Below are 16,651 nucleotides of genomic sequence, written 5' to 3'. Positions count from 1 at the left end.
TGTTTTATTTAAATTTTAACGTACTGTAGTTCTTATCCTACTCAGGTCCAAATACTGCACAGTTTTCACACCATCAGTGCAGAAATGTGTCGACTCATGTGACATTACCCTGTTAGATGCGCTTGGTAATATTACCACATACCAACACAGCACTGTAACCAACTGATGGCATTCATCCGTCTCTTGAAAAGTAATAACAACAACAAAACAATGACAGCACATGCATAGCTGGATTTGTTTTATGGTTGATATTGTGAGTCTTCCTATAAATACAAACAGCAAACCAATGTAATGCAAACAGGTGAGTCTTAAATAAGTGAGCAGACTTCATTAACGTTTCTCTTGAACATTCAGTGAGCCATGCAAACATTAGACCACTCTCCCTCCACTCCACACTGGCTCGGTTGTTCCACTCGGACGCTGCCTGGCTCTCAAATATATTCTCAGGTACAAACCCTCCTTTGTGCGTACTTCTTCAAGTTTGGAGTCTCAAACGGTGGCCTTTCATATTTACCAAAACATTGCTTGTGAAGGTAAACAAATTGAGCATACCAATTTGATTAGATACGAGGGTAAGTAAAAACTGTAAGAACCGTGAGCCAGAAAGGTACCATTAACTTCCTTAGCTCACCTAACATCAGAACTAAGTACTTCTAAAATAAACATCTATAAATGCCAGATAGGACAATAGATGATCCAAACGGTTGTAGACCACATAGGGTTCAAGTTAGCGTTAGGGGTAGAAATCTTTTTGTTCACCAAAAACAACCAACATTGTGGAAATTGATGACAGGTTGGGTTTAAAGGGGAACATTATCACAATTTCAGAATTGTTAAAACCATTAAAAATCAGTTCCCAGTGGCTTATTATATTTTCCGAATTGTTTTTCAAAATTTTACCCATCACGCAATATCCCTAAAAAAAGCTTCAAAGTGCCTGATTTTAACCACCCGTTCATTTTCCTGTGACGTCACATAGTGAAGCCAACACAAACAAACATGGCGGAAAGAACAGCAAGCTATAGCGACATTAGCTCGGATTCAGACTCGGATTTCAGCGGCTTAAGCGATTCAACAGATTACGAATGTATTGAAACGGATGGTTGTAGTGTGGAGGCAGGTAGCGAAAACGAAATTGAAGAAGAAACTGAAGCTATTGAGCCATATCGGTTTGAACCGTATGCAAGCGAAACCGACGAAAACGACACGACAGCCAGCGACACGGGAGAAAGCGAAGACGAATTCGGCGATCACCTTCTAACCAACGATTGCTATGTGTTTGTTTGGCATTAAAGGAAACTAACAACTATGAACTAGGTTTACAGCATATGAAATACATTTGGCAACAACATGCACTTTGAGAGTGCAGACAGCCCAATTTTCATCAATTAATATATTCTGTAGACATACCCTCATGTCAGCAGGCCAGGGAAGCTAGGGTCGATATTCTTCTCTTGATCATCTTGGGACGGTGTGAGCCAAGACATCCAGGGGGGTTTAGCTCGCTCGTCTGCGGGAACAAACTGCCGCCATTGCTTGCCGTGCTAGCGAGGTCCTTTGTCCCTGAATTGCTCACACACTCCGGCAGATTCAATGGGGGTCTGGCGGCAGATTTCTTTGACTTTATCGTCGGAAATGCATCTGCTTTGAGTGTCGCAGGATATCCACACATTCTTGCCATCTCTGTCGTAGCATAGCTTTCGTCAGTAAAGTGTGCGGAACAAACGTCCAATTTCTTGCCACTTTCGCATCTTTGGGCCACTGGTGCAACTTGAATCCGTCCCTGTTCGTGTTGTTACAAACTCCGACAACACACCGACGAGGCATGATGTCTCCAAGGTACGGAAAACAGTCGAAAAAACGGAAAATAACAGAGCTGTTTTGACCCGGTGTTTGAGAAAATGGTGGATTGCTTCCCGATGCGACGTCACGTTGTGACGTCATCGCTCCGAGAGCAAATATTAGAAAGGCGTTTAATTCGCCAATATTCACCTATTTAGAGTTCGGAAATCGGTTAAAAACATCAAGGTATATATTGACGCTTACATAGGTCTGGTGATAATGTTCCCCTTTAAGTTTAGTGTTAGTACCGTATTTTTCGGACTATAAGTCGCAGTTTTTTACATAGTTTGGCCGGGCTCCAGTGCGATTTATATATGTTTTTTTCCTTCTTTATTATGCATTTTCGGCAGGTGCGACTTATACTCCGAAAAATAAGGTAGTCAGTGTTAGCCCTTAGGTTTAGGTTTAGGATTAACCCTAATGTACAGCAAATTATGTTAGCCCTATCTACCGTAATTTCCGGTTTATAAGCCGCTATTTATTTTCCACATTTTGAACTCTATGCTTTATATGACACTGCAGCTATTTTGTGGATATTTTGTGTTCACGAGCCTTTCCTTCCACCAATAAATTTAGCCTTGTCACATTAGACCGATTAAATTGCCAAACGTGTCATGGTGGACTAATGAAACTGTTTCACATTAGATAAATCACACTCACATAATCATTCAGTCAGCCATTTACTGTAGTGCGTTATGGACTCACCCTCGTCAGGGAGAAGAAACGATGAAATGCAGAAGACGCAGACCCCCAAAGCCGAAGATGGTCAACCCGGCCATTGAAAAAGGAAACGGCCGCCGGAACTCTACCACCGCTAACGGAAGGCCGAAGAAGGCAACTTCAGGAGATTCAGTGCGCAGGAGCAGGAGAAGGACGAAGAGAGCGCAATGGCTTTACCAGTAGGTTACTGTATGTCGCCTGTGTGGCTTGTACACTTAGAATTTGTCCAAAAAGTAAGTGGGTGTGGCTTATATTTATGTGCACTCTTGAGTCCATGGTAATTGATTGTCAAAAGCGATCAAAAATAGGACAATAGGTAATGCAGATAATTTGAAAACTGGTACATACATTTGGTTAAATGTTTGTCCTTAGGTTTAAGGATTGTGTACCATGTGGTTAGCGTTAGGGTTTAGGGTTTCGGAACTCAGGTTAGGGTTTGTTCGTTGATTTAGGATTTGGGATTAGATTTGCTCTGTGTATTGTTAACATTGACTAGAAACATGTCTTACAACAGGACATGTGCAAGTTTTAAGGCTCAACAATGAACTGTGAAGTGTTCATTTAAACCAATTAGAAAGTATTTGTATACAATATGAAGTCAAGTAACCTAAGCAACTGTTATCACCACCTGCCACCTGTGCTGCAGCTTTTTCCATCACAGCAACAATTTATTTGTTTAGCCCACAGCAGTTGGCAGCTCTTCAAAGGCTGCGACCGCCTCTTGCTCCTCGGCAAGGGAATAAAAGAATTCACCCGCTGAATGTTTATATCCAGCTTGTCTTTAGGGTAAATACAACAAAGTGTCTCCTGCTTCTTCACGGTTGCAGCCTCATGACATCCATCTTGGACAGACTCTGGAGGACACATCCCTGACCAGCCCAGGGGGATATGGACCTTTGTTGTCATTGTGCATCCTAAGGACAATGTCCCAAACTGAATCTAGGCAGGCGGACACCCGCTCTCATCTCATACAACATTGTTGTTGTTTAGAGGTTCCACTGGGTCTGATGTTAAGGTGTGTCCACTGGTGTCCATCATATGAAGCTTCTCGGTCCCGTTCCTTGATTCCTCCGTCTGCCGTCCCTTCTTCCGGCACAATCTGGACCTGCGACTGACACAGAAACAATAAGTATACATTATCGATTCATAGGACAGAGCAGACAGCCAACAATCAGGAAGCTTTTGGTGGTGTTTCTTTCTGTAAGTATAATTAACTATTACTAATATTGGTATTAAAAAAACAAAAAACAGTGAAGTTGGCTAGTTGCGTAAATTGTAAAAAAAATATTTGCAAATCCTTTTCAACTCATAATCAATTGAATAGACTGCAAAAACAAGATTTTTTATGTAATTTTTTTTTTTAGCAAATAATCATTAACTTAGAATTTAATGGCATCAACACATTGCAAAAAAGTTGGCACAGAGGCATTTTTACCACTGAGTTACATGACCTTTCCTTTTAACAACACTCAGTAAACATTTGAGAACTGAGGACACCAATTTTTTAAGCTTTTCAGGTGGAATTATTTCCCATTCTTGCTTGATGTACAGCTTAAGTTGTTCAACAGTCCGGGGTCTCCGTTGTGGTATTTTAGACTTCATATTGGGCCACACATTTTAAAGACAGGTCTGGACTACAAGAAGGCCAGTCTAGTACCCGCACTCTTTTACTATGAAGCCACGCTGTTGCAACACGTGACTTGACTTTTGTCTTGCTGAAATAAGCAGGGGCGTCCATGATAACGTTGCTTGGATGGCAACATATGTTGCTCCAAAACCTGTATGTACTTTTCAGCATTAATGGTGCCGTCACAGATGTGTAAGTTACCCATGCCTTGGGCACTAATACACCCCCATACCATCACATATACTGGCTTTTGAACGTTGCGCCTATAACAATCCGGATGGTTCTTTTCATCTTTGTTCCGGAGGACACAACGTCCACAGTTTCCAAAAACAATTTGAAATGTGGACACGTCAGACCACAGAACACGTTTCCACTTTGCATCAGTCCATCTTAGATGAGCTCGGGCCCAGCGAAGCCGCCGGCGTTTCTGGGTGTTGTTGATAAATGGCTTTGGCTTTGCATAGTAGAGTTTTAACTTGCACTTACAGATGTAGCGACAAACTGTAGTTACTGACAGCGGTTTTCTAAAGTGTTCCTGAGCCCATGTGGATATCCTTTACACACTGACGTCGCTTTTTGATGCAGATATGTTGTTCTTAAACTGTTTGACAATTTGCTCAGGCATTTGTGTCAGGTTTGTCACTCACAGTTTAGTTATGTTTTGAGTTTTTCCTCTGTCTGTCTTAATTTCCTGTAAGCGCTCTTATTTTGGTTCTATTTCCTGCTTGTCTCCCTGAGTGCTGTGTCCCCTCAGCTGTGGCTGATTGGCACCTGGCCACACATGGTGTCAATCAGCCAGCTACTATTTAGTCCTGCTTTGCCTTCCAGTCAGTGCTGGAGTACCGGTATTGAATGTCAATGTCATTAATACTTATCGTTGTAGCTGTGTCTACTTCTGTTCTCTCTGCTCATGTCATAGTTCCTTCGTGTCACAGTAAGTGTTTTTGTTTCTTGTCCACAGTTAGCCTTTGTGCTAGTTTTTGTTCATAGCCAAGTTTGTTCTCCACCTTGTGCGCACCTTTTGTTTGTACCCTTTTGTTTGTTCTTGTTTTAGTGTTAAATTAAACCATGTTTTCCTGCTCAATGCCTGCCGCCATCTCTGCATCTTGGGGTTCGTCACCAACACAATCTGACAATTTGTTCACAAAGTGGTGACCCTCGCCCCCATCCTTGTTTGTGAATGACTGAGCATTTCATGGAAGCTGCTTTTTTACCCAATCATGGCACCCACCTGTTCCCAATTATCCTGTTCACCTGTGAGACGTTCCAAACAAGTTTTTGAGCATTCTTCATCTTTCTCAGTCTTTTTGCCACTTGTGCCAGCTTTTTTGAAACATGTTGCAGGCACCAAATTCCAAATGAGTTAATATTTGCAAAAAAAACAACAAAGTTTTCCAGTTCGAACGTTAAGTATCTTGTATTTGCAGTCTATTCAATTCAATATAAGTTGAAAAGGATTTCCAAATCATTGTATTCTGTTTTTATTTACCATTTACACAATGTGTCAACTTCACTGGTTTTGGGGTTTGTAAAATAAAACCGTACAATATTTTGACAATGAGCTCTAAGAATGTGCTGTTTACTTTTAAATCTGTGTGACATAAAATGAGCAAAACATCAATGCAGTATTTTCTTCAATTTGTGTTCAAATCCTGTGCTTTTTTTAGGTTATGGTTACCAGGAACATATAAAACATTCATAACAAATTCACAAAATCACATATTGATTCAATGTTATTAACAAAACCAACCTCGGAGCGTTGCAACTTTTCAGAAAAACGAAAATCCTGAAAGGACTGATTGTATGTGTTCCTGACTAACCAACACACTACAATCACAACACAACATTTTCACATTCCATGTTTGGCGGCGGTTATAAAAGGTAGATGAAGCAGGTGCTACAGGGAGTGGTAGTTTCGGGTCTCGTAAAATGTTGCCCATAAAATAGACGGCGACAACCAAAGAATCCAACCTGAGCAGTAGCACAGGACCTATGTCATAGATCAGCTAACCCATCCATCCATCCATCCATTTTCTACCGCTTATTCCCTTTTGGGGTCGCGGGGGGCGCTGGAGCCTATCTCAGCTACAATCGGGCGGAAGGCGGGGTACACCCTGGACAAGTCGCTACCTCATCGCAGGGCCAACACAGATAGACAGACAACATTCACACTCACATTCACACACTAGGGCCAATTTAGGACTCACTGTGAACAGATGAAGAAGAACACGATGAGGAGAATGAGGAGCGCGAGTGTCGCAATGACGCTGATGATGATTATTTGCCGCCTTTCTCCTATCTGCCAGTCCAGGTCGATGTACTCACACCTGGAGCCAACGTAACCATGCTGGCACCTGAGAAAGAAACACAAGACACTTTGAAAGTACTGCAGGAATAGTGTGATGACATCAATGTCAAGATGAGACGGATTCTACAATTTCTGAATCAAATAACGAAGAAAAGAGAAAAAAATGAACCCATAAAGTTTGACAGAAATGTTATTTGTAATTTTGGCAACACACGAAACAAATCAATAAACTGCGGTTAAAAACAATACCGCTAATGTATATTTGCTTCAAATCTCAAATGTTGACATTTGCGTTTTATTGTCTGTCTGTATGTTAGTAGAGCACATAGCAGTCAATGTACAGTATGTAAGGCATACTTGCCAACCCTCCCGAATTTTCCGGGAGACTCCCAAATTTCAGTGCCTCACCCGAAAATCTCCCGGGACAACCATTCTCCCGAATTTCTCCCGATTTCCAGCCGGACTTAAAGCACGCCCCCTCTAGGTCCGTGCGGACCTGAGTGAGGACAGCCTGTCGTCACGTCCGTTTGGCCAACCACAGAACACTATATCGTATAGTGTTCTGTGGTTACATTTTGGTTGGCCAACGGTTTACGTTGTATTGCTCACCCTGACGGCAAGTGTGGGAGTCGGTTCTGAAGTATGAAGTAAAGAGACGTAACTTCGTCACCTCGCCTGGTTATTGACTCCAACCCAGAATATTACACTGCCCATACCTATGCTCCTTTAAAGGCTGTGCTACTGGCTGCAAAGCATTGCACTTTCAAATACAACAACGAGTAGAGAGGAGTGTTATGTGTGTATATATGTGTATATAAATGAACACTGAAATTCAAGTATTTATTTTATTTATATGTATATATATATAATAAAATACATATATGTGTATATATATATATATATATATATATATATATATATATATATATATATATATATATATATATATATATAGCTAGAATTCACTGAAAGTCAAGTATTTATTTTATATATATATATATATATATATATATATATATATATATATATATATATATATATAGGAAATACTTGAATTTCAGTGAATTCTAGCTATAAATACACTCCTCCCCTCTTAACCACGCCCCCCCCCAACTAGCCCCCCCCCCCCCCCCCTCTGCATAGGCACCACCTTTCCACAAGGTTTTGTTGAAAAATTAAAAAAATATCGGCATGCGATATTTTAGAAAAATCTGAATAATAAAAAAATAACTTTATTTAACCGCACCAAAATTTATGGAGTTGATCCTTGATAAATGCTTCAGACATCCACAAATTGTTGTACCTTTTTGTTAGTGTTCTCCTGTGTTTTGTGTTGGTTCCTGTCCTGTGCTTTTCTTTTGGTGGTACTTCCTATTGTGTTGTTTTTTCGTGACCGCTTCACACATCTTGCCCAGGGCATTTCCCCTCACCTGTTTTCGGTTTGCAATCAGTTCTATTTAAGTTGAGTGTGAGCCACCATTCTTTGTCGGCGCTTTGTTTGGAATGGATATTATTCATGTGGCCGCTCTTTTCTCCTGCCGTGAGTTTTGCTGTATTCCAGCATTTTAATTTCTTGTTTTGCACCTGTCAGTTTTAGTTAAATTTTTTTCATTAGCTTTCCCTATGCCGCCTTCCAAGCGGCACTCATCTTTGTTTGTTTTGAGCTACATTAAATACTTTTACCTGCACGTTACCTCCTCGATCTTCTGAATTTTGGGAACATACCACTGATCGCCGGCATGCGACCCGGGCGTCACACAAATGTTTGTATCAAAATGACAAAAATATCGGATTAGCATATTTACAAAAAAATCTAAAAATAGTTTTAAAAAAATACTTCACCAACAAAATGTATTTTACATGATTTTGTTAACCAACACTTGAAAACAAACTCCGACAGAACTTTAGATAAAACTTAGGTAATTAGTTAATATTGCAGCAACAATCTTTCTTATTATCGGCGCACATGTAGTTTAAAATAGCATCTTAAAGCAAAACATGAAGGTGAGGATAGCGCCGTTACATGGACAGCAAACACAGGAAAACAAACTATGCTGGCTAAGTTTACCTGCGCTTACCACAGATAAGTAAACAGCACCTTTTCTTTTATGGACATCAACATTGATATTTGCCGTTCATGTCGCCAAATACCGTTTATGCCGCCAATTATTGTGCTCTCATCTGGAAAGGTAAATAAGCTTGTTTGTGTAAGTAAAAGTAAAAGTAAGGAAGAGTCAATGCAGAATGGTGCATTTTGTAAAGTTGTTTTGTGGGTGTGTTTACTACAATGTGTATTAATATACTGTAAATGTGTACTTTGTTTGCTATATTATTGCAAATAATTTCAAAATGTGCACTCAATTCTTACTATACTTACTGTCACCAAGTTTTGAGCAAATCAATGACTTGCAGTTCAGTAAAACGTTTAAAAAAAAAAACGTTCCTGTATGACATTCTGAATACAAAATTGCATTTGTATGATTGTAACCAAATATTGGGGTATTTTTTTAAGCAAATGTTACTTATGCAAGCAAATTGTAACCAGTGATTATTCATGATTAATCACAGTTCAAGAGTGTCTGTTTAAAAAAATAATCACTCGACAGCCTTAGTTTATATATTTGTTTTGATTGATTGATTGAAACTTTTATTAGTAGATTGCACATTACAGTACATATTCCGTACAATTGACCACTAAATGGTAACACCCGAATATATTTTTCAACTTGTTTAAGTCGGGGTCCACGTAAATCAATATACTATCAGCATAATACAGTTATCCCGCAAGTTAATCATCAGAGTATATACATTGAATTATTTACATTATGTACAATATTTACAATCCGGGGGGTGGGATGAAGAGGGTTTAGTTGATATCAGCACTTCAGTCATCAACAATTGCATCATCAGATAAATGGACATTGTAACAGTGTAGGTCTGACTTGGTAGGATATGTACAGCGAGCAGTGAACATAGTGAGTTCAGAAAGCATGAGAACAAGTATATACATTTGATTATTTACATTTGGTTATTTACAATCCGGGGAGGTGGTATGTGGAAGAGGGAGAGTTGAGGTTGACTGCAAGTGTTGTTTTAGTGCGGTTTTGAAGGAGGATAGAGATGCCCTTTCTTTTACACCTGTTGGGAGTGCATTCCATATTGATGTGGCATAGAAGGAGAATGAGTTAAGACCTTTGTTAGATCGGAATCTGGGTTTAACGTGGTTAGTGGAGCTCCCTCTGGTGTTGTGGTTATGGCGGTCATTTACGTTAAGGAAGTAGTTTGACATGTACTTCGGTATCAGGGAGGTGTAGCGGATTTTATAGACTAGGCTCAGTGCAAGTTGTTTTACTTTGTCCTCCACCCTGAGCCAGCCCACTTTGGAGAAGTGGGTTGGAGTGAGGTGTGATCTGGGGTGGAGGTCTAGAAGTAATCTGACTAGCTTGTTCTAGGATGTTTGGATAGTTAGTTAAAATAGCAGTCATGCAGTTATGTATGCACTAGCCACCCACATTTCTTCGTAGAAATCAGTTATGTAGATTTTGCGTAATCAGGCTAATAACAAATGATTAAATACCGATTGACACAAAATCTTGAATAAATGACTTTACGATAATTTTTGTTTCTACAAACTTCAATGTTGAAGTGTTCATGATATTTGAGATTGTTTTGTCTGGGAACTTTTGGTTTGGTCTGTTTTTCCATTACCAGACTACTTCCTGGTTGTTGTAAAACTTTGTTGAAAAGTAATACAAATTTTAAGCCTCGGTCAAATCCCACAATGATTAAAATGAGAGAAAAATCGTACAAAAATTTAAAAACAACGACAAATAAAACACCTCTAATGAATTTTTTTTCAAATGTTTTTACAAGTCACTTTTGTCTTGTCTGTGTCTTATTGGAAACGACTCACCTGCAAGATGGCGTCTTCTGGTCTTTGATATAGCGACACGCCCCGTGGATGCAGTAGTGGTGGAGGTCTTCTGGACATTTGGAGAAATGCTCATTCCACTCTCCCGTATCTAAAGTGGGCGCTGGAGACAAACATATTTGTTTAAAAAGTTCTCAAAAATACTCACTTTTGTGTGTGTGTGTGTGTGTGTGTGTGTGTGTGTGTGTGTGTGTGTGTGTGTGTGTGTGTGTGTGTGTGTGTGTGTGTGTGTGTGTGTGTGTGTGTGAGTGAGTGAAAGGAAGAAAAGCTCTGACTGCCTTGAAATGAAGTCGCTGGGCTGCCCCAGTTGGTTTGCATTGATACTTTTTTTTTTTTTTCATTGTCTTTGATTGATTGATTGATTGATTGATTGAGACTTTTATTAGTAGATTGCACAGTACAGTACATATTCCGTACAATTGACCACTATATGGTAACACCCGAATACGTTTTTCAACTTGTTTAAGTCGGGGTCCACGTTAATCAATTCATGGTAAAATTCATGGTATTTATTATCCAGATTTTTTTTCCACTGCCAAAATTTACACAAAAAAAAAAAAATTTTAAATTAATTTAAAAAAAACTATACAACATTTAAAAAAAATTTAATTAAAATAGTTTTTATTATGGGTAAATTCCTAGCCCCCAGATATAAGACGACTTATCTTTTTCATACTTTGTTCTAAAGACAAAATGATGTCCTATATTTCGGTCAATACATTAATTTGTGAGCAAGTCCAAGGTAAAATAGTTGAAGTTGGACATTTGACAATATATCCTTAATTGCTAATGAAGATGTATAACAATAATAAAAATAATAATGCCAATTCATTGGTATATTTCACCTATTATTTTTAATGCAATGAGGAACCTCATATAAATGTTCAGAACTCCTGTTTGAATGGCAAAGAACATTGTTTAGAATTTTTAATCGCTCAACTTTGACGTTGTGTTGACTTCTTCAGACAGCAAACTATCCATCCATCCATCCATTTTCTACCGCTTGTCCCTTTTGGGGTGGCGGGGGGTGCTGGAGCCTATCTCAGCTGCATTCGGGCGGAAGGCGGGGTACACCCTGGACAAGTCGCCACCTCATCACAGGGCCAACACAGATAGACAGACAACATTCACACTCACATTCACACACAAACTAGTCGAGAGTAAATAAACAGCTCCTCTGCTGGTCGCAGCCAAGTACTGCACTCCATTTTGCTTCAATTGCTTCAAGATACGACTAATTCATTCATTTTATACTACCTTTTCCTTCCTGATTGATTGTTACCTAGTCTCGAAATCGGCTCGAAGGAAGTGTAGTGCTTTTTTCCACCATTATTTCCAATAACGATGAAAAAGAGGTATGTATTACTCACTGTCAGCAGGCCTCCTTTGATTTACAAGCCGGTCTATAAATAGGTTGTAAGTTGATCCACACATGAGGGGGAAGCCTGCTATATGGCATGAAGCGTGGCGTCATTACGTTTCATTTATTTAGTGAAACATCTCCTCTAAAACACATCCAATCGGACCCTAAGTCGTTAAGGGGAACTTGATACACATTCACCACGCACACAAAAGCCGCCGCTATCTTTATTACACTTTCCATGAGATTACCTTTGGCTTGTAAGGAAAAACTTCTTGCTCAAGTAGACATTAATGAGAGCAGACAACTAAAGCCAAACATCCATTTACAAAGTTTACTAGGACAGTGGAAAATACTTCTTATTGTGACATTGGCATGTATTTTGTGATCTATATCTTAGATTATAATTCATATATATATATATATATACTATATATTTTTATATCCTCTTTCATCACCCACATTTTACAAACCATTTCAACCATTCCACCATCAAAACATTATTTAGGACATTCTATCTATTTCTTATATACACAATGACCTGCTTTTTCGAGAAGGATCTAGCTGCAGCTGCAGACACGCTAAATCGTGTTATGCATTGTGTCTCAAGCTTCACTTCCGTTGTTGTCACACCTGTAGGCACGTCTTTAAGGGGGCGTGGCTTAGAGTGGACTCGACTTATGGGCGTGACTTAAAGTTAAAGTGGGCGCGGCTTAGAGTGTCTGCAGCCGCAGCTAGGAGTACTTGGGTTTTTCCGTAACACTTTTCTTTGAATCAGGGGTGTCAAACTAATTTTTAGCTCAGGGGCCGCATGAAGGAAAATCTGAAGCACACGCGGGCCGAACTATTAAAATCATGGCATTAAAAATAAAAAATAAAGACAACTTCAGATTGTTTTCTTTGCCTTACTTTGGCCAAAAATAGAACAAACACATTCTGAAAATATTACAAGAAAAATAGAGAAAAAAACTACCATCAGCAGTAAAGTTTAGATTCATGAAGGATAAAGGTTGCATAAAAATGTGTTTTCTGTTGTATTTATTTTTTTTAAATGAATTAAGTAATGTTTATGACAACATTTTTCCAAAACACAATATACAATGTGATATATAACAGGATAATGCATACATTCATCATTTGTTTTCAAAACGGTTGCAAAAAAGTGGGACCCCAAAAATGTACTGTGGGACCCTATTTGTATGACTTGATGGGGTCCCTGGGACCCCATTTTGAAAATTCCTAGCGCCAACACTGATGGAGTATTGGTGCGTGCTAAACAGCAGCAGGCGTCTGTGGCCTGCGGGCCGGTTCTAATACTAATCAAATATCATAGATAATTGACTTGACTTTGACTCCCATGCCTTAAACGGTTCCAATGTCATAATGCTCTGTCAATTGCTAGCATGCTAGCATTAGCATATATGTTACCATGCTAATTATAGCATGTTATCTTTTTGGGCAAGTACATACCTCAGAGTCCAAAATGTTGTTGCTTGATGCATGTTAATAGTTAGCATGTTAGCATGCAACATTTTTTGTTAATTTTGTAATTAATTTGATTTGTAATATTTATTTTTATATTGTTTTTATATTTCTTTATTTATTGTTTTTATTCAGTCATTGGTGGAGCATAATATCGTTTTTAATGTTGTTTTTAATATTGTTTTTAACATGGCTGTGCAGCACTTTGGAAACATTCTTTTTGTTTAAATGTGCTATATAAATAAAGTGGATTGGATTGGATTGGTTGTGTACTCAGTCTCTTGGCTGCGTTGTGTTTTTCCTGTTCCGCACGAGTACAATATTCAGCATATTATTAATATTTACACCTAAAAATTAGAGATGTCCGATAATGGCTTTTTTGCCGATATACGATATTCCGATATTGTCCAACTCTTAACTACCGATTCCGATATCAACCGATACCGATATATACAGTCGTGAAATTAACACATTATTATGCCTAATGTTGTTGTGATGCCCCGCTGGATGCATTAAACAGTGTAACAAGGTTTTCCAAAATAAATCAACTCAAGTTATGGAAAAAAATGCCAACATGGCACTGCCATATTTATTATTGAAGTCACAAAGTGCATTATTTTTTTTAACAGGCCTCAAAACAGCAGCTTGAAATTTGGGACATGCTCTCCCTGAGAGAGCATGAGGAAGTTGAGGTGGGCGGGGTTGGGGGGGGAGTGTAGGGGGTAGCGGGGGTGTATATTGTAGCGTCCCGTAAGAGTTAGTGATGCAAGGGGTTCTGGGTATTTGTTCTGTGTGTTTTTGTTGTGTTACGGTGTGGATGTTCTCCCGAAATGTGTTCGTCATTCTTGTTTGGTGTGGGTTCACAGTGTGGCGCATATTTGTAACAGTGTTAAAGTTGTTCATACGGCCACCCTAAGTGTGACCTGTATGCTGTTGACCAAGTATGCAAAGGCAGTGCCTTTAAGGTTTATTGGCGCTCTGTACTTCTCCCTACGTCCGTGTACACAGCGGCGTTTTAAAAAGTCATAAATGTTACTTTTTTAAAACCGATACCGATAATTCCCGATATTACATTTTAAAGCATTTATCGGCCGATAATATCGGACTGCCGATATTATCGGCCATCTCTACTAAAAATCGTATATATTTTCTTCGCGCTATCTGGCTAGCGTGTTGACTGTCAGCATTTCAGTTCGGCTTGACTTTTCAGCATTCACACGCAAGTTCTACCTAAATTGCTTTTCCTAGTTTTCGATTATGTTTTGACATATGTATTTACGTAGTGACTTTATTTAACGATAAAGTCAGTCTTTCTACATTTTCTGATTCTTCGCAAGTATCTGGTTGGCTCGTTTTATGTTACCTCGGATTAGCTATGTTTATGCTATCATAGTGTTGCTTTTGGCGTGTCCACCATGTCAACTTGTTCTGGTCTTCGATACAAAGCAAAAGCTCACAAAATTTGGAGCTGCATGTTAACTTGACTTGGCCTGGCTTGGGTTATTTTAGTTTAGTTGTACTTGGTTTTAGCCTGGGGTATTTAAAGACAAAAATCAATGTTAAAACTTTTAAATACCCAAAATACAACTGTGTTTGAAATCAACATAGTTGCCAATGACTGACCCATATTAGGGCCAAATAATTATAGTAAGCGATGACTCATTAATATACCGTTAGTAATAATAATATAGAGAATACTTTACATTATTTGGGGGGTGTAAATGTTTTATCATAAGGGACAAGAGTGAGGATTAACACCCTATGCCCCTCCCTTTTTAACTTCATTTTCCTAACCTACCTGTGCAGTTATCTCCGTTGCCATGGCGATGACAGGGGGTCTCTGTTTGATTAACAGACTCCGTGATATTCCAATTGGCGGTGGAGTATTCACATAAAGCGAGAGCTGCAGGTACACAAAGACATTAAATGTTATCTACTATCAACATTGGTATATATTTTTTATTTATAATTTAAAAAACATAATAATAATTTGAGATTATTTGTAGTGTATCTACCATATTAAAATGTAAAATTATTTTGACTAATGCTAGTCCAAGCACTACTACTAATACTAATAATATTGTGTATATGTATTCAAAATCAGTTTTTAAAAAGGTGCATTTTTTTTATTAAAATTGTAAATACGAATTTCTGTATCTTTGATTGATATTTGTACATGTATTTTTTTATTACTATTTCAAATATTCATAGTTTTTTTTGACAATTTATCATATGTGTACATTTTATTAAAATGCTAAATAATAGCTAAATGATCTTGGTTAAATGTTAATGTTTATTTTTTGTAAATTGTTAGACAAAAATAATAATAACCAATCATGTATCATATGTGTATTTCTTAACTTCAATAATATGTTTTACCATTTTACTTGGGTTTATTTTATTTATTTATTTATTTTTTTAAATAATAGTAATTTTTGACAATTCATCATATGTGTATTTTGTACTGTAATGTTAAACACCAATAGTAATAGTCTTTGATAATGTTTTTAATGCATACTTTTATTAAAAAGTTAAATAATAATTATCCTGGTTAATTTATAATATGTACTTTTAAATACATATGATAATAACAATATCTGATCATTTAAGATTTGTGTATTTCTTGACGTCAGTAATTAATTTTTTGACCATGTTGACACGGCTGTATTTTAATTTTTTTTAATTTGATAATAATAAGTCATTTTTGACAATTTATTATAGCAAATAATAAAATACCAGTTTGAATCTTTTTATGATTTATATGATTAAATTGATTTGTATATGATTATATGTATGATCTTTAATATGCGTGTAATCAATATGTGAATGAATATTATTGAATATTTATGTATCATGTGTATTTTTTATTAAAATGTTAAATAATATCATAAATCTTTGATAATGCATATATATGTGTTCAATTAAAATGTTAAATAATAATAGTCTTTGATAGTGTACTTGGTGTTGAAATGTCAAATAACGATTTTCATTCATATTGTACATTTTTTATGAAAATCTTATATATTAATAATATTAGATCTTTTATCCTATGTGCATTTTTTGACATAAATAATAATTTGCGTATTTTTGGTGAAATTCTTAATAATGACAGTAATATTTGACAAATTATCAAAAGTAAATCTTTATTTAAAATTATATTTGTATTAGTTAATATTTTAGATTATTTTTTTTTGTATAAATATTTTTACAAATCTTTTTATTATTTCATCATGAGTATTTATAATGACAATTCGAAGTAATGACATTAATAATTCATGAGGTGTAATGTGTATTTTTTATTCAAATAGAATCTTTGATAACGTGTCATGTTTTTTTCATAAAATGTTAAATAATTAAAAAAATTGATGAAATATGCATGCT

At 37.3% G+C, this 16,651-nt stretch overlaps 1 protein-coding gene across 1 annotated transcript in view; it reads right to left on the bottom strand.

The window, feature by feature from the left end:
- Positions 1–221: 221 nt before the first annotated feature.
- btc (betacellulin, epidermal growth factor family member) overlaps positions 222–16,651 on the bottom strand; it is a 17,264-nt gene continuing 834 nt past the window's right edge. Inside the window, exons 2-5 of the mRNA XM_061927130.1 lie at positions 15,069–15,173; positions 10,411–10,531; positions 6,397–6,543; positions 222–3,673 (exon numbers count right to left, since the gene is read on the bottom strand). Coding sequence (XP_061783114.1) covers positions 3,529–3,673; positions 6,397–6,543; positions 10,411–10,531; positions 15,069–15,173 — 518 coding nt within the window. The 3' untranslated portion in view covers positions 222–3,528. The remainder of the gene's footprint in view (positions 3,674–6,396; positions 6,544–10,410; positions 10,532–15,068; positions 15,174–16,651) is intronic.

Source organism: Nerophis lumbriciformis, linkage group LG32, assembly GCF_033978685.3.
Source record: "Nerophis lumbriciformis linkage group LG32, RoL_Nlum_v2.1, whole genome shotgun sequence".
NCBI classification, from domain to species: domain Eukaryota; kingdom Metazoa; phylum Chordata; class Actinopteri; order Syngnathiformes; family Syngnathidae; genus Nerophis; species Nerophis lumbriciformis.
Note: the sequence above shows the minus strand (reverse complement) of the source record. Positions and strands in the feature narration are given on the sequence as shown.